The following is a 19,532-nucleotide window of genomic DNA, read 5'->3' as shown; positions in this document are numbered from 1 at the left end:
TACGATAAACAATTGATTCCAGGTCCACATCATAAAAATTTCAAAAATCTTCACTACACAACAAGAATTGCAAAGAGGATCCTCTGATTAATTTGATGGAATACAGGTTGCTTGATAGTGAAGATGGTGATACAGCACAGTGTGCACATATGCTTGACATAAGACACTGGCCTGAAAACGCTGATGCTCATTTAACATTTGACGAAATGGAGGTCAGACAATTATTAATAAGACTTCAGCTAAATGAAAGATACAATTTGTGGATTTCATTAGCATATGATCGAAAAGACAGTCCTGTAAAGACTGTAGCATTTAAAATACTCTGAGACCCATTCCCATTTCTTCAAGTGAATGTGAACAAGAGTTTTTACAGATGAATTTGACTGTAGTCCCAATCACAGCTTTGTTGATGACAAAAAAAAAACATTTTGCCATTTTTGTTTGTTTGTTAAACTTGTTGGATTAACATTTCCATGCCTTGATCCCAAAAAGTAGATACACTCATGGTTGTTTCAAACACATCACTCAGCAGTAGGCACCGAAAGCAAAGAACAAAGCCACGATATTGCATCAGATGAGAACATAATGAATATTTGGAATTTTCTTTTTACAAAAGAAAGCACTGCATATTTCTGTCTACAAGCCTTTATCTGGCTTTACATTTGGTGTGTGTGTGTGTGTGTGTGTGTGTGTGTGTGTGCATGCATGCACGTGTTTACTGAATGATATGAAGGGGTAACTTAATGTTGCAACTTAGTATACTTATTTTATAGCAGTTTATCTGGGTGTCAATATATGCACTGTTATATTCAGAACAAACAAATAATTACCGATATGAAGTGATAACTTATTAATGTTGGAATTTGGTATACACGTTTATCTACAGCAGTTTATCTGGCTCTTTACTTTGGTATATGTATTGTTATATTTATTAATAAACTGGTAATATCTTGCAACTTTGCATACAAAAAATGTAGTTTAAAAATTTTACTGTATCACAAGTTAGTTTATTTAAAACTGCTTTAAGCAATTTTAACCAAATCAGACTTATGTTCCTCTTCTTCTGTGAAAGTTGGGATATTTTCACCTCAGGGCAAGAATTTAAGCAACTTACATAAAACTAGAAGCTATCCCTAACTTGGTTAAAAATAGTTACACATTTAAGAGAAAAGGAAATGTTCTCTAAAGTAGCAATTCTTGATTTTTATTTTTGCAAAAATACAGAATTTTTTCAATACAAAACTTAGTACAAAACACATAATTACATTATTTTCAAAACTGGCAACAGCTGTAATATGAAAATTTTGTATGATTATAAAAGGTTTAAAAATCGAGTATACACTTAATTTTTTTTCAGTACTCTTATATTTGCCATTTTGGAATTCAAATTAGTGTTTGTTTTTGAATTTTGTGCAAAGCTACATGGGGGCTACCTGTGCTAGCCATCCCTAATTTAGCAGTGTAAGACTATAGGGAAGGTTACCAGTCATACCACTCACTGCCAACTCTTGAGCTATTCTTTTACCAATATGAACAAGCATTTTTAAAAATGAAGAATGTGAAGTCGGTACATCGATTAAGGTTGACTGATGAACATTTGAAAGCTTTTCTAATGATTGGATGCAGCAATTCAAAACCAAACATTGAAGATATTTTGAAAGCTAAATGCCAATTTCATAAATCTCACTAACTTTTTTGCAGCTTAGTGAAATTCAGATATGTACTCACTATGCACGATGTGACAATTGTTTTTGCTAATGTCACCTTCTTTGACAACCTTCTGGTAAATAAAAAGGTTGGTTGTATTTCTGTTTGATTGTTATTATATGTGTGTATTGCATGCTACTCCCACATGGCTAATGTTGCATCCTAAACTTAGTGTTAAGTCTTTTACAGAGAGCTTTCGTTCTAGCTTACTAGTATTTAACATAATGATCAGTAATCTGTCCCCCTGTGAAAAAGGTTTTGTGACCCCTGTTCCAGTAGAACAAAACACAAATGAAACTCATTTTAAAAGTTGATAAATAACTAAGAAAAATGAGATAAAAGATGTGACTTTTAATCTGGTAAATCAAGATAATTTTAAATTTTAACTCACTTGGTTTGCAAGTCCATGAAGAGGTCCTGCCAGACCATTCATACCAGCTGAAAATGCCAAGTAAGGATCAGAGAGAGCACTTCCAACAAGATGTACAGAATGAGCACTAACATTTCCTCCTTCGTGGTCACTGAAGACAGAAATCAAATTGACACTTATAATACATCTGCAGAGCTAACATTCAGTATATACTTGTCTGCAAAGTATTTCCTAATCTTCTGGGGTTTAAGTCTCTTTAAGAATATCAGTGTTTTAAAAAATTCTTTTCACATTACAAAACAGTCAAAAATGTTCATGATCTGTAATAGTACCTTATTGCCATAGGCAAAACACAATCTGCCCCAGTGATAAAACAACTAAAGAACCGCATTTTCATATTTTGGGTATTTTGTGTTCATTTTTATGTAAAAACTACATACCTTGTTAATTAGTAAAATCTTCAGTTTGCAGAATTTAATTTTTTTTAATCAAATTCATAATTTAGGAAGACTTCTGAATTCATAGATACATTTTTTAAACCTATAAACACATTAATTGAAAGTTATGACTGTTGACCATTATTTATCAATCCAATTGGAGAGTTCATTAGTTACTGGCTACTACACACTATGAACTCTCTCAGTATGGACTCAGTAAGTTTGACTAACAACACAAATTCTTTGTACTCATTTAGTTTTTTTACATTAAATACATCTGATTTTCAATACAGCATGTATATCTACACAAAATTTTGCAGTCTTTTAGTTAATATTACAAGTCTTTCACACACTCAAAAATTTTGGTAATGTATTTTTTATAAACATTTGTCCATAAACATATTGAGTATTTGTTCTGAATAGTCCCTCTGTTAAAATTAAAAAATACTCCATCTTATCTTAAAAATCTCAAATTTTCTTTGCATAATCCCTAAAACCTCCTAACTGCATTTGAAACTTTTTTTTGTCAAGTAAAACTTTGTATTTCATCTTTCTTTCTACTCTTTCTCAAAACAGAATTTGTCTATTTGACTGACCTTATAACAATCAAAAAAGCAAAAAACAAACTAAATCACTCTTTTTTGTCTTTCTAGAATTACTTCAAATTGTAACATGAAACTACATTAGTTTATTCTAACTAGCTAAGTTTGTATACATCTATTTATAACTAAATTTTGTTGATTTATTGCCCTTTAAACCCTGTATAACTTCTGTCCTCACTACAAGTTGTAAATCGCTTTGGATATGTGCAGCTCACATGAGAATAATGAATTAGGTTACCCATAAGCTACTATTAGCTGCTGCATGTGTGTGCCTCATGAAACATTATTTACCTATGCAACAAGAATCGTCACAAATTCATCCAAACTAGTTATTAAGCTTCTCATTGGAATGTTGCACCATATTCTAGATGAAAACTTGATTTTCTATCAGTTATATGTAATATATAATTAAGTGCAAGAGAACTATGAACTCATCCTGAAAAAAGTTACATGTGGATATCAACTTTCTCATGGGAATTATATTGGCATTCTGGGTGAAATTGTTGTATAACCATTCATAACAATGTTATACATCATTTTACAGGTGAAAACCTTAAATTTCTATTGGTTATAGGTAATATGTAATTAAATGTGAGAACTATTAATGAATTACAAAAGAAAGGATGTGATGAGTGGGTGTGGCAGGAGGGGTCTGATTTTCTATTTGATAGCTCTGTAACCAAACAAAATAGAATACTGTAAAAAATAAGTTCCTGAGCTATGACACTTCTATAGAGTAATTTACATTTAATTGCTCACGTTTTCCAGGGATAATGGATAAAATAGAAAGATAACGTTATGAGAAAATGTGTCACGTGTGTCACACTTGGGGAAATTCAGGATTTTTTAAATATTATCTTGTAGAGTCAAGAACTTCAAAAATAAACTTGACAAACATACTGAGTATATCAATGTCTTAGTACAAAGTTATGCACATTAGTAAGCTGGTAATTAATACAACCGTCATATCTGTTTGTATAAAAATATGACTATAAATATAGACTACTAACATTAGACAATGTTGTATTATACATCACTATTTTCCTTTCCATACTGTTTGTACTGGGTATTGAGGGCAAAATTTCAAAAAAGCTAAAATTAAAACAGAAATGTTTTTAAACCCAAAATTATCAACTGGTGACCAAAGAATCTCATTGACCTGTTTTTCAAACACGTTCTTCTAAGACATTTATGTACCAACCTGGCTGTTGTCTACAATGTTGTTAGATGTACCTTAGTAAAACACAAATCACACAAATATAAACAAAATACAACCAAAATTCTCAAGTTAATCCTGATTATTACTGTTGGAGTTTGTGTGTTTTACAACATAAAAAAAAATGAGAGAGAAACATTTCACTCAACATTTTTGTCTGCTTTTCAGGCTCAGTGTTGATAAAGAAAAACAAAAATGATCAGTATAATACCTGGATGACACTGATGGCAAATCATATGAAGGTAAGTTGGCATTTTGACAGTAATATACAATGATTTTAAATATACTACATATATATTTATGTATACTGTATTTTGTTATTTTTACCAAGTTAAAGCCACTCACTCAATACATTTTCAGTAAGTATTTTAAAATTTTAAAAGAATTACCTGGTCAAAAATACCAATTTAACTTAATCTGTAATTTCTTTCATTTGGAACTAAAGACAACTGGGTGATATTCTGCATAATAACCCTTCCTCGTTATTACTATTTTTCTACATAGAAATTGTGCATAGCTTTACCTGAACCTAAATAACTTACAATATTCAAAAACTTTAACAGCAATAAAGAAAAATGATATACCCCAATTCTTTTGTTATATGCAGTTCATGGTAACATTTTGACAGTGTAGTTAGATACCTGTGAATAGCAAGGTAGAGTCGCATTAATTCTGTAAAGTTAGGATCATCATAGCCAAGCATAGATGTAAAATTTGCTGACCAGTCCTTATTAACATCAATAGCACCAATACTGCTTCCATCTCTGTACAAGTTTCTGTAGATAGTGGCAGCAATTGGTGGTAGTTTGGCAATCAAGTCCATGGAATCTTCAAATGTGTACTAAAGTCAAAATAAAACAGAAAAAATTAAAATTAAAGTGGCATGGTACCAGAGTAAATATGTTTGACAGAAAAGAGAAAAGCTTGCTACTTTCATGTGTTTCCTTCAGGAAGATCAAAACTATCAATTATAGTAGTAGCCTCAGAAAAGTTACTACTAAATTTAATGACCATAAACATGCTTCTTTAGATGATCTAGGACATAGACACATTCAAACAACAGAGCGTAACTGAACTGCTGTGGAGTACCTGTCACCAAAAATAAGTACTTGGGTTCATCATCAATACTTTCAATTTGACATACCTATCTTAAAACAAAAAATAAGAGTATTTCACAATATTATTAGACTATTGAAAAATAGCAAATGATACAAACTAAAATAAGCAATGTTTTCAATTTTACATATTCACTTATAAAACAAGTACTTTTACTTTTAATGTTAATTTGATAAATAATTCTCAATAAATAAAAAATAAGCCAAAATACAAACAAGAAAACAGAATTCCTAAGGACCATTTTATCTTGTCATGGAATGTAAGATCAGATCTACAGGGATTTGTACTTTCTATGAAGAACACTTATGCTTTCTGCATCTTAATGGGGAAAAAGTTACTGGACAGTGGTAACCAATGTTTGTCAATAAAATGTCCTGCAACAGTATTCACCTTGCATCACAGTGGCCTCTAGATGTTTCATACAACAAAACTCAAAATGAGCTCCCAGTTTCTCCAACATAGATTTTGCCACATACTGCATTTCACACTGCACTTTCCAGAAAAAAAAGTTTATTTTTCACAACCATCAACAGTTATAAATATTAATACCAAATGGTTCTAAAGAGACTATCTGCATTTATATTTGTCACTAATTTATAGCTTTAAATAGTTTTATCACAGCCATCCTCAAATCTTAAAACTGATAAATGGTATATGAAATGTACTTATAGGATGTTTGTAAGCAATTTTACTTTCTAAAGTTAAGAAATAAACATTTTACTTGTGTTACTTTCAGATAAATATATTAGAATATCTTTAATTTCTCTTTCTTAGGCTACAAAATACAAGTTATGCACCATACTTTCAGAACAACTGACAAAGTGTTTCTTGACATCTGATAAACATCCAGATACACTGGATAAATAAACATAACTGATTAGCTGTAGCTTTTGTAGCAAACAATTAAGAAGTTGCTATCCAGTTGTATTAAACTGACAATAGATGGCTTTTAAAACCACAATTGTAACACTAATTTTCTTCCATTAATTTCTAACTTGCATCCAGGAAAACAAATGTTTTACTCTTGGAGATACTTTGACCACTGAATGGCTGTTTTAAGAAACATCCAACACTACAGTAAACAGTAATTTAAAAATCAATCTTTACCAATCACCTTTTAAGAAATGTTTGCTCATATACAACTTTTCCCATCATCCCTGCTCATTATTTTTCTTGCAAGTGACAAAAATTACCCTTATTTGTAACAATTCTATTGATTCAATTAATTCTCAAGAAAATTCACACCACTTTGAAATCCTATGGTCATTCTGAAAGAACTACAAATAGGTAAAATTATATAAGGTATCCCCCCATAAAGAAAAATAGACCACAACAACCTATAGATGCATTTTAGATACTGTTCATCATCCTTAAGGTTTCTAGCATGTTTAGAAAAGCAGCAAGAGAATCATATCAGACTATATAGGCAGTACAAAAAACCTACATAATCCCTTGTGTTGATGATTGTAACAAATAATAAATTATGTTCTCTATAACTTAAGATTCATGAAAAAAAATGTAATGTACAGTACTAAATGTAATTCATGTGACAAAAACTATGATGGACAAGCACAATCACATTCCAGTGTATGGAACAATTGAGGGCTTAATGTAATTGAAGAGGGTGAAAATGATGTTACAGCAGCACATTTCACTGGAAAACAGTTTACTATAAACCAATCACCTTTACATTATTATAGAAGACAAGTTCTTCGTAATGTAAAATTACATTCTTACACTGTTCATTTGGACACGAATATGTAAATTTGAAAATACTGTTTACAATGGTCTATAGACTTTTATTAACACTTTATAACAATGCTACATACTTCTATTGTTTGAATGTGCTTACAACTAAATACATATATAGGAACATGCAGTTTTGACAACTTGTAATGCATATTGTCTGCACCAGAGAGACCACTTCGATGTTAAAAAAAACAAAGTCAGGGCCACAAGTTTTGCACAAACAAATAAATGGTTGTTTTGTTTTCTACAGAAATAAAATGTCAACACATACGAGGTTGTACAAACAAGACACTACTAAATTATTTCATTATAAAAAAATATCATACCATAAACAAACATCTGGCAATTTTTTGGCTATAAAATATGCAATTCACTGGATAGGTAGGTACTGTACTTTTGTGTTCTATTGTGTTTTTACTCTCACTCTGTGAGGGTAATGTGTTCAGGTCTGTGTGTGCATGTATCTACATTCCTGCATGCATATCTTAAAAACTAGGAGGCCAATGTTTATAAAAATTCTGCAAAAGATGCAAAGTCCTTCCCAAATTTGATCTGAATCTGGTGCCTCGTTGACTTTAAAGCCTTTTTTTGTAATGGGAAAATAAAGGTATTTTTACCATTTTTCTGTAAAATCTGAAGCGTGATCTGATTTCTATAAAATTTCATGAATACATCAGGTTTAGGTTCTTTTTCAGACTACAAAAAATTATCCAGAACTTTGATCATTCTGGATTTGAGAAGGATTTCCTGAGTTTTTATGGATGAAATTTGACATTATCCAACATTTTAAATAATTATATATTGTATGTTTTGTATATTTAACAACGATAGCACCAGTGATTAAAATGTAATACAAATAAACAGGTATCAAAAAACTTGTAATTTCTTCAAAAGATATGAAAGTTTAAGGTCATAATCTGTATAATAAATGTGTTATATTTCAATGCTTTCTAATGATTATGGGTTTTAGTTTCATTTTGTTCAGAGTTATGACATTTTAATTTCTAATAATGTTAGTGTACAAACATTATAAACATTCCAATAATTAGAATCCCAAGTGTTACATCTAATGATACAATTTTCAATCAGGTAATAATCATCACAACATGATTTACAACACAGATAATAGCAACAAGACAATTAGCCTGGAATCGTACAAACTGAATATATGATGTTTCATTAAACATTCAAGTTGTTATAAAAATTTATTAAAATATTAAAACTTTGGTGAAAAAAAACAACAACCAAAAAACAAAAAAACAAGGAAGTAAAATCATTCCTTGTAAACACAAAATTTTGAGTTTATGAACTCTCCAGTTAGGTTCAAATTTTGAGTTTACGAATTCTCCAGTTAGGTTCAAAATAAAATGCTAGTATTCAAAGTATTTTTTTAATTGTATATATTGAAATCAAAAGTTTACCTCCCAATAAGTACTTTTATGAACTCCTTCAGCATATGCCTTAGCAAATTTGCTTTCTGTGTTGCATGCTGTAATAGCTGCACTAAACTGAGACATGGGATGCAAGTGTGATGGAAAATTGTTCAACATGGTTACAACATGTGAGGGAAGGTCTGCTCTCTCAGCCCAAGCTCTTGACACAGATTTTACCTAAAATAAAATGTTTCTCACATTAAACAATGTATTCAAAACATAACACAAGTTCTAGGAAATAAAATATAACTTCCACTGACAGTACCATAATCTGTTTACAGTAAAAATACAAAATGTAAACAGTGTATACACCATTCCATTCTTATCTATTGCTTAATTTGTTTTTGATCAACATCACCAGGAGCCTTGCAGATCCTTGAGACAATTATACATTGTTTGCAATTAAATACATGAAACATTAACATTACAACAATGAACCACAAAATTACATGGATATTAAACATGAGGAAATGCAAGAAAGTGAACATGCACACTAAAATTAAAACTAATTCACAGTACTGTATCATTCTGATTCATTTTGTTTACATAGGGTCTCGATCCACATATTCAACTTTCCACAATTTATAGTGGTTATTTTGTTGTGTCACGATGTACTGTATGAAGGAAGATGAGTTTGTTAAAAACTAATTCAAACAATTAACAACTTTGAATTTTGCATTACAAGTTATAAGTTTGTCCTTTTGTTTATCTCAATTACCTGAGGATATTAAAAGTTTCATTTCTAATATGTATTTAAATGAGTACTATCTCTGACAATTTTTGATTATGAAGTCTTTTTGCATACACTTGACATCCATAGAACATGGACAAGAAAACATTTTTGAAAGAGTCTGAGGTCCCACAGAGGGGATTAAGAAGAATTATGTGGGTCTCATGAGTCTACGATACAATATACAACTTAAAATTTCAAAAATGAACCTCAAATAAGAATTAAAATGTTTCTAGGTCTATTATGGCAGAAAACTGGCATGAATGTGTTAGGGTTCATTTAGCATAAATATTCAGGTTTTTTTATTTTTCATACTGAGGTGCTTAAATGGCAGATCACAGGCTATCAGAATTAATTACATTGATTTATGAGAAGATTAGCATTACATGTAATGAATGTTTGAAAATGAGCATTTAGATTTAGTTTTTTCAAACTGTAAGAGATTTGGAGGCTTTCAGAATTGGTGAAACAACTAATTTAAAATCTGATATGATGAAAAGATGGTGTGCAAATTTCTACCATTTGTTTTCTGTGGATATCCATATGCAATTCACTAGTGTGCATGTGAACTATTGTATGCAAAGAAATGATAGAACCTAATCTTCAAATGCAGATAATCTAGGATATAAAAGCGAGCAAAACAGACTGACAATAAGAAAAAGCCAGCATATCAGGCATAACAGTTGTAAACACACTTGGAACATTTCAGTATTTGTTGTTATATACATAAAAAATATTTTTTACACTGTTTTGTTACTAATAATTCAAATCATATAGCTACTGTGATAACAACAAATGTTTTGTTAGGATTAACTTCATAACACTACTAATTACCTGTATTGGATTAAACAAAAACTGTTACAAAGATTTATCAACTTGTACCTTCTAATGAAAATAACCAAATAAACTAAAGATAATTTAGCATCAATATAAAGCTAAACTAGACTTAACAGATTTACTGAAAGCTTAAGACCTTGATACAAATACTACTTGCATATATGTTTGTTTTGGAATTTTGCATAAAGCTACACAAGGGCCTTCAGTGCTAAAATATCTTAAAATTTGATCAGAAAGATTAGAAAGAAACTATTTAACATCCACTATTTTTGTCTAATGAAATACTAAGAGTTGACTGACTTGTATAATTTACTGACATTGCCAGAGTGCAGTTAATTTCTGTGGTGAAAGGACAAACTAAGAATACTTGGATTTACAGTCTGAGCACACTAACAAAAAAATCCACAGCCTTTATATATCTGAACACTTATTTCCTTTAAATTCATATGTTTAAAATAATTATTTCTGTTTGCATAATTGAGCTGTAAAATGTTTAGTTACTCTTGTCATTCAACAGATGGACCTTAACGTGAAACCTTTTCAGCCCTGGAAGAACAGTATTCTAAATGAAATGAAGTTTATTTAGACTATACACAACCTAAGGTGATTTTATCACTTTCTCTCATACACAGACAGCGTATCCTCCACATCATATTAAAAAATGATCCAAAGCTCTAGTCATACAAGTTAAATACCTTGTTAAATTTTATTTGGTTATACACTAGGAGTGAAATACACAAAAAAGAAGCAGTTCAAGTTTTAATACCAACCTGTTCTGCTGTGGGCACCTCTCCAGTCAACAGCAACCAATACAAACCCTCTGGAAGAGGCTCCCCTCCACCAGGAGCTTTAGCGAGCAACTTTCTGATTTGAGGAATGGTAAAATCACGAAATTCAATGCCATCTTCAGGATCCAGGTGTGAAGTTTCTGTTACAAGACCTCTGATACCACGCATTCCTCCATAAACCTACGTGATGAGAAAGCAACAAAACTACAGCTATAATGTAGTAAACTATGAATGATAAAATAACATTTACAAAGTGTGTTTAACCTTAAAACAACAAGACATTTATTGTACAAAAAATATTGTAGCTGGAACACCTCAATTGTCCTAAAAGTTGCAAAATTCTGAATACTGCATTCAAACCAGAAAACTGTAACAGATTCATTTTCATGACAGACTTTGTTACAACTATATTATATATATATTAGTAAGTGAAATATTAAATTCTATAAACAAAATGTTTATCAAAAACAACTACATATCTTACCTGGTCAACTGTCACCTCTCCTATAACTTTGCTACCATACTGCTCCCGGAAACTCTTCACATTCTTCTGTTCTTCCTTGATTTTTTCTGCTAATAAAGCTTTCAATTCCTAAATAAGGAAAGATAAAACAAAACTTTTCAGATTCAATAGTATGTCATACAAAGTAGGCTTACATCACATTAACTCTTTCATAACTTTAAATACAGTAAGTGCATTTTCATGAGATTTTGTAGATTATCATTAAATACTATCAGGCTTTAGTATACTAAGTGTCAGAATTTTTTATTGGTTGGTTGGTTGTTTAGCATGTGTTGGTGCAAAACAACTAAGCTATCTGCACTAAACAAGTAAAAAGGAATCATACTGAAACAAAACAGTCCAATTTTCAAAATAAAATCTTAAATAGATTTAAAAAGACCAATGGCTCTTAAAATTTTAAAAATACCACTGATGTGGGCAGTGTCACCATTGCCTATGACACTGTCCAACATCAAGGGCAAACCCATAATTAAAAATATGGGTAAAATGGTGCCATCGTTCTCGACTGTAATGGCAGCATGACAGTAAAATATGGACTATTGCGACCTGAGTCACACAGACCACACATTTTAGCATCAGTACCAGATAAAAGAAAGCAACAAGTTAAAACACTGTGACCAATGCTTAGCCTGAACAACTTCCTCCTTCTAATCCTAACAGGGCAAGATGGCTAAAGAACAATGGAAGGTTTGATCTGGAAAAGCTTGTTATCATATTGCTCACTTCAAGTTGATTACCAACTGGTGTGGAGCCAAGTCTTGAATACAGGACCATAGTCCATGTAAGAGGCAGGCATGGTAGTGATATTACCAGAGCAGACAGACTCAGCTGTGATGTCAGTGAGCTCATTCCAGCAAATACTGACTTGGCTTGGTATCCAGGAAAACTGAATCAAAGCAGATGATACAGAGAAATGAGCCAGTTGGTTTTGAATATTGACAAGAATAGGGTGAGAACCAATATGAAGTGATTCCATGGCCAATAGAGTTAAGCAAGCCATTATAAATAGTGCAGTTCATGTACTGCATATCTTCTACATGATCCAGGGCAAGAGAATTGGTGTACAATTCAGCAGTGAACAGAAAAACTGCAGATGGGATTCTGCATGTAACAACCAAATCAAAATAAACCATGGCAGAGCTCTCAGAGTTGCCTGATTTCGAACCATCTGTATAAATGGAAATGGAAGGATGGTTTGAAAAATGTTCTACAAATAGAAGGTGATATTTCCAGTCAGGAATGTCTGCCTTCTTCAGATGACTCAAAGAAAGGTCACATTTAGAGATGGTAATTAGCCATGGTGGGATGGGCTGATCAGTGGATACAGCTATGTTACCCAAGGACAGATCCAATTCATCCTCAGTGGGCCATGTTTTTTCAAAATAGATGGTCTGTCATTGTTCCTTTTGGCCTTCATACCCAGGTGCCAATTGCAACTGTCTTTATTGCATGTTTCAAAACTTCAAAGGCAAAGAAAGAGGTTTATGAAACTCAGTGTACAAACTCTGGATTGGAGAAGTGCAGAAGGCCCCTGTGCAGAGCCAAAGCCCTTGATGGTGAACAGGGTCCAACATTTTCAAGGCTGAGGTTTTGGCAGAGACCTAGACCACGGACCAATATTCCAGTTTTTATCAACTAAGGGCATGATAGATTTCTAGCATAGAACATCGATCTACTCCCCAAGAGATGAAAGAGGTCATGGAAGATGTTCAGTGCTCTTGTACACTTGACACATAGTTGCTTTATGTGTGGAATAAAAGATCAGCTTACAGCCAAAGATAAGCCCCAAGAACTATGCCTCAAGGGCCACAGGAAGCACAATTTCACCAAAAATTAGCTTGGGATCTGAATGAATACCCCCTCGGTGGCAGAAGTGCATGAAAATGGCTTTGGAGCAAGAAAATGTAAAACCTTTTGCTGTGATCTAGAAGGGAGTTGTCCACTGATGGTATTACTCTCTATAATGAAAAGTACAACACTCAAGACACAGTCCTGAGGAACTTAAAATTCATGTGGTTTTAACACTTTCCTGTTCTTTCCCACAGGAAGTTGGAGTCCTAAAAATGGGCAAAAATATATGCAATCTGCATGAGTGGAGGTCTCATAGGATGCCATACTCCTACTTAGTATCTTAAGCTATCTCAAGGTAAAGAAATACAGAAACAAGTGTTACTTGAGAAAGGCTTCTCTGATTAATGTTTCAAATCAAATTCAGGTGATCCACTGTGGACCAATGTCATCTAAACCCACACTAAGTGGGTGAGACGAGCATTAACCAACCTCTTTAAACTTGTATTCAGTATTTTTGTAGATACAATCTAAAACTATTTGCCTTACCACTAGAAACAGCACACTGCTTGGATGGATTTAGAGACTGATCAACAATTACACCATGATCCTTTTTTTTTCCTGACACTGTTTAGGTTATGCACACCCAAATTATACTTATATTTCAAATTATGATAACACATACAATGTCTCACGTGTATCATACTTAAAACCCATATGACATTTGCCCATTCGCTAACTAATCCAAATCCTTTTGTGAAGCAGCAGCAGTAACCTCTTCACATCCAGCAACATCCAAGACCTTCATATCATCAGTAAATTGAAGTAATGTATTGACCATTCCTTCAACAATGTCATTAATGTAGATAAGAGCAATAATCTTAAGACTGTGTCCTGAGGTACACCACTTGTAACATTCATCCAGTTCAACTGAACTCCATTTTTAACCCTCTGCTTTCTTCCATCAAGCAACTCTTCTATCCAATTAGTTAACATATGTGGCTCCCCATCTACAAGCCTTTAATGCAGGACTTTGTCAAATGCTTTCTGAAAATCCAGATAAACCAAATCTACACCTCTAACCTCAACTATATGTGCAACATTTCCAAAGCATGTCAAAAGATTTGTAAGGCAAGATTTTCCCTCAGTGAATCCATGTTGATAATCTGATAAAATTCTAAACTTTGTTAAACCTTTTGCAATGGGTTACAGGTCAAAGGCCATGTCAGAGCATTTGCCATCTTGCATTCACAATTTCATTGAACTATTTTATGAATTTCTGTCAATAAGTTTAAAATTAAATTATAGATTGTAATTCAAACTTTATTATACACAAGTTATTTTCTTAAAAGTAAATATTAAAAGAACATATCTAAATATAGATTTTAGTGAGTCACATGACATGTTGAATGCAGCATTGTTTAAAATTAGGAACTCAAATTATTAATATTAGCAAGCTAAAATATAAATTTGTCTCATATCTTCTTATTTTGCTGAGATATGGCTTATGTAGTGAATCATACAAGGTGGGTGCCCCATTAAACCCTTTTTTGAAACAATCCCTTATATATACACTTACTTCAATACGTGATACATGAATAATCAAATAACAGCTTAGAATGTCCCCAGAGTGGTTTTTACCTGCCATTTTAATATTTGAAAATGCTACAATGTTCTTTCAATCCAAGATTTCAAAGAGGTAGGGTGTGTCTTTAGTCTGCTTTAAGCAAACTTTCATGTTTGTTTTTTATGTAAATAGATCTTGGTTATTAAGGTTAATAAAATTAGAGGAATTCTATGGCATCAGTGTAATTATTTGATTCTTTGGTTATTCAACTGTATGTACAAAGCTTAAAAAATTTGCTTGATATCCTCAATGTGTAAAATTCTAAAAGACTTAGCAACCTATGTCCAGCAGCAATTGAGTACAAAGGTCAAAGTAAGAAAAGATAATTGTTTGCCTTACTTCTTGATTTATTATTCTGTATTAAAAAAAATTAGTTTAATAATTTATTCTAAATAGTAATCATCTGTACACATATATAATGTATAATAACTGAAATGTGACTGTATATTAAAAAATACCAGTCCACTAAAACACAGCCAACACAGGGAAAACTAATGGTCAGTTTTGTATTACTGGGTACTTGACCTAAGTGTACAAACACCATGCCATTGCAAGTTATCTAATGTTAGCTAGGCATGATTGGAAAGTCAATATAATAAAAAAATAATAAATGTGTAAATATGTATTATTGAGTCTTAAACTATTTAGACTAAATGTGTATTTTTGTGTCATAATATGTAGTCATTCTAATACAAAATTTATTTCCTAATTTGATCATGTTTGAGGTCGGTCAAGTAATAGACTCCATATATTTAAGAGTACAGAAAATAACAATAAAAAGTATTACTGAAAACAAACATTTGAAATGTATTTGGGAAGTTTTACAGATTACACAAATAATGAGATTTTTGGGATGGAGAATAATTTTTTTTAAAACCATAACAAAATCATAACACTCAGATTAGTAACAAAACTTTTTTTTTACAAACATATCTTTAGTAAAAATATTTAATTAAAAAAAATCATGATTTTTGTTATATGAAATACTTATCTTTACTAAACGTCTACCAAAATTTGAGGTGCACATGCTGTATCAAAATACTTAACATGTGCAAGTGTGTAGATGAACATGTATATTATACTGAGCCTGTTGCAGTAGGGTTAAATATTTTGCAAAGTATCTTTTATCAGACCTTCCAAAACTTTTCCCACAACTCACATGAGAATAGACCTGAATCACCGAGACAACTTTATTACCTCTCTTGAAGACAGGAGTGACATTAGCTAATTTCCAATCTATTGATACTTGCTCACTATTCAAAAACTTGCAAAAAGTGGAAAGTTGCTCACATATCCAGTATTTGACCTCTTTTAAAACCCTTGAGAAACTATATGGCCCAGAAGCCTTATTGTTCTTTAAACTTCTCAATTTCACTATAACAATATCAGAATTTATGCAACTGTCTTGCTAAACTTTGTTTTCATCTATCAATTGCTCATTATGAAGTACACTTAAGTCTTATTGGTAAAAACTGAAAATAAAGCAGAATTTAATAACCTAGCCATTTCATAAACAAATACAAGTTGTCCTTTATCATCCCTGAGGGTTCTATCCCTATTCTAATATTTTGTTTATACATAAAGTACTTTGAAAAATCCTTATGTCAGTTTTGTTGTTAGCCAACTTTTCTTCATACGTCCTTTTGGATGTCCTAATTTACTGTTTCAACAACTTTCTTGATCTTCTAAATTTCCTATAATACCCGTCAATTTAAATGTCTTAAATTTGTGATGCTTTTCTTAAATTTTATCTCTTATTACCTTTGTGAGTCAACCTCATCAAACCTGATACAGCAGTGATTGTTTGTACTTAGGTATTCTCGTTTCCACCCTCTCAACCATTTCTATATTAGAAGTTACTAATAATTCTAACATAGCAATATTTATAGTAGGTTCCTCGAAATATTGGTTAAGAATTCTATCTTTAACAGTTTCCAAAAATTTTGCTCTTTCATAGTTTGACTCTCCCATTTCCCAATCAGTATGTTTGAAATATTAATCCCACTCTGAAGTTTCTCACTAATTTCATCAGTTTCACCTAGTGATCTGTAACAAATTCTTACTAAGCCTTTACTCTTGATATCCACAAACAAAAACTCAAATGGATTTAATCTGTGCTATTATCTTTAATATTCTCAACTTCAACATAATGTAATTCACACTTTACGTATATAGTCACACATCTCCCTCTCTTTACTACTAAATAGCCTGTGACCATGCATTCCAAAAGAAATTTTTCATCAATATCATCTTTATATAACCATTTTTCAGTTATTCCCATAACATCAAAACCTTATTTTCCCACCAGTGCCCTAAAGTTATCTATTATATTTCTTGTACTTCTAGCATTATAACAGTAACAATTAATCTTATTCTTATAACTACTTTTGGTTTCCTATGCTAAACTTTCCTCTATCTCAATTTTGTTTTATTTAGTTTCTTTGCCATCACTACTATCTTGTCCTAAGTGTAAAACTTCCCTTACAGCTAAGTTAATACCCTTTGCAAATATGCCAGGCCCTTTCCCACTTAAGTGTAAACCATACATTCCAAAAAAGTTCCTTCACTCCACTGAAATGATCAAATCCAACCAGCTAATCTGCTTATCCTTACCTATTAATTTTAGCACTGCATTTGGCCTTAGTGATGTACTCAGAATTTCATCTCCACAATTAATTATTGACAGTATTCCTGACACAATTTATGACCTTTATCGACTATTTGTACTTATTAGTTAGCTCCTCTGATTTCTTCTTCCCTACATTGTTATCCCCTATGTGCATAACAAATACTACACTGTGGCCAGTCTCCATCATATCTCTTGCAGTTATGTCTTCCAACCATGCCCATAGTTAGCATGATCTCTTTTATCCCCATTTACCCCACAGATTATTTTATCTGCATGTAGTATCACAGGTTAAGTGTCTGCATTATAACTTTTGACACAGTATATTTTGTGTATCTTCATAAATTTTGATAAGACTTATTAAATATTACAAGTATTTGGTATTCAAAAGATTAGATTTTTAAATGAAATATTTTCACTTAAGATTTGCCTGTGAAAATGGTAAGTTTTGATAGTAGTCTAAAAGCAAAGTGATTTCATGTTATGATTAGAAACAATTCTTCATCCCCAAAATCTCAAGTGTTATTTGTATAATCTATAAAACATCCTAAATACATTTCAAACATTTGATTTCAGTAAGATTTTATATCTTACTATTTTCTATACTCTAAATATGTGGAGGTCTGTCACCTGACTAACCTCGTAGCCATTATAAGAAAATTATGAAATAAATATAAATTATACTTTTTTTTCATGCTAGAAAGACCACATACTGTAACATGAAATTGAGTATTTAGTCTAAGAAGCTTAAGTCTCATAAAGCTATGTATTTACATATGTTTTTATTATATTGACCTAGTTGTGCCTAGCTAACATTACATAACTTGCACTGATGTGGTGCATGTGCACTTGTGTTCATGCCCAGTAAAACAAAACTGACCTTTAGTCTTCCATGTCTTAGATCTGTTTTAGTGGACTAGTATTCTGTAAATCATTTCAGTTATTATGCATTATATATGTGTATATAAATTGCTATTTAGAAATAAATTAAACTTGTTTTTCTTAAAATATAGAACAATATATCAAGAAATAAAACAAAATTCTCTTTTCACAATGACCTTTGTACTCAGTTGCTGTTGAACATAAAAGTTAAAAGGTTGCCTAACCTTTTAAAATTTTGCACATGGAGGATTTTAAATAACATTTAAGTGTTGTACATAAAACTGAATAACCAAAACGTTTAGATAACTACAATGATACTAAAGAATTCTACTATAATTTATTAAGCTTAATAACTAAGATTTATTTAGATTTATAAAAAAATGAAACTTTGATTAGACTAAATACAAGAAAGTGTAAATAACAAATCAACAGCTTCCAGTGTTTCCAGAGAGGTGTTCACAGTCATTTTAATCTGTGAAAGGTCTGCCACATTCTTTCAATCCAATATTGAAGCATATATAAGGACCTGTTTTCAAAAATGAAAAGAGGTGAATGGGGTCAGTGTTTGATTCAGTACATAAACCATATCTTGGCAAAGTAAAACTATACGAGGATCTTATTTTATATTCTAACTTCATAATGTTAGTAATTTGAATTTCTAATTAGTACTAAACAAACACGATGACATGGCCTTTCACCAGTGACTTATTGTAAAAGGGTTAAAAGAATAGGATCTTTACAATTAATTTCACTACTTTTAACCACAATACTACCCATTTTAACTTAATTTCATTGTTAATCTCAGCTGATGCTTCTGTTGCATGTAAAAGCTTAAGCTCTTCTTGAAATCCTGTTGTCATTTCTCACAGTTTATACTTCCTTAACTTTAGTTCAGATAACCTTCTATTTTTCCTCCAACTTACAAACTCTACATACAAATTGAATATCTTCACCACTGGCTTCCATAAAAGGTACATAGAAGTCCAAGGTTCTTGAAAAGCAACCAATTCACTGCACCTAACAAACATTAAATGTTTTACCCTCAAGCTAGTTTTTACCATAGTATTATTTGCAGAATTAAAATAAACACTTGATACACTG

At 31.6% G+C, this 19,532-nt stretch overlaps 1 protein-coding gene across 1 annotated transcript in view; it reads right to left on the bottom strand.

The window, feature by feature from the left end:
* The window catches only part of LOC143234203 (putative citrate synthase 2, mitochondrial), a 50,518-nt gene that overhangs the window by 8,581 nt on the left and 22,405 nt on the right, over positions 1-19,532 (bottom strand). Inside the window, exons 3-7 of the mRNA XM_076471373.1 lie at positions 11,470-11,577; positions 10,968-11,165; positions 8,619-8,807; positions 4,974-5,173; positions 2,099-2,228 (exon numbers count right to left, since the gene is read on the bottom strand). Of these exons, the coding sequence (XP_076327488.1) occupies positions 2,099-2,228; positions 4,974-5,173; positions 8,619-8,807; positions 10,968-11,165; positions 11,470-11,577 (825 nt within the window). The remainder of the gene's footprint in view (positions 1-2,098; positions 2,229-4,973; positions 5,174-8,618; positions 8,808-10,967; positions 11,166-11,469; positions 11,578-19,532) is intronic.

Source organism: Tachypleus tridentatus, chromosome 12 (assembly GCF_004210375.1).
Source record: "Tachypleus tridentatus isolate NWPU-2018 chromosome 12, ASM421037v1, whole genome shotgun sequence".
Taxonomy (NCBI): domain Eukaryota; kingdom Metazoa; phylum Arthropoda; class Merostomata; order Xiphosura; family Limulidae; genus Tachypleus; species Tachypleus tridentatus.
The sequence above is the reverse complement of the archived record's forward strand: the minus strand, read 5'-3'. Positions and strand labels throughout refer to the sequence as shown.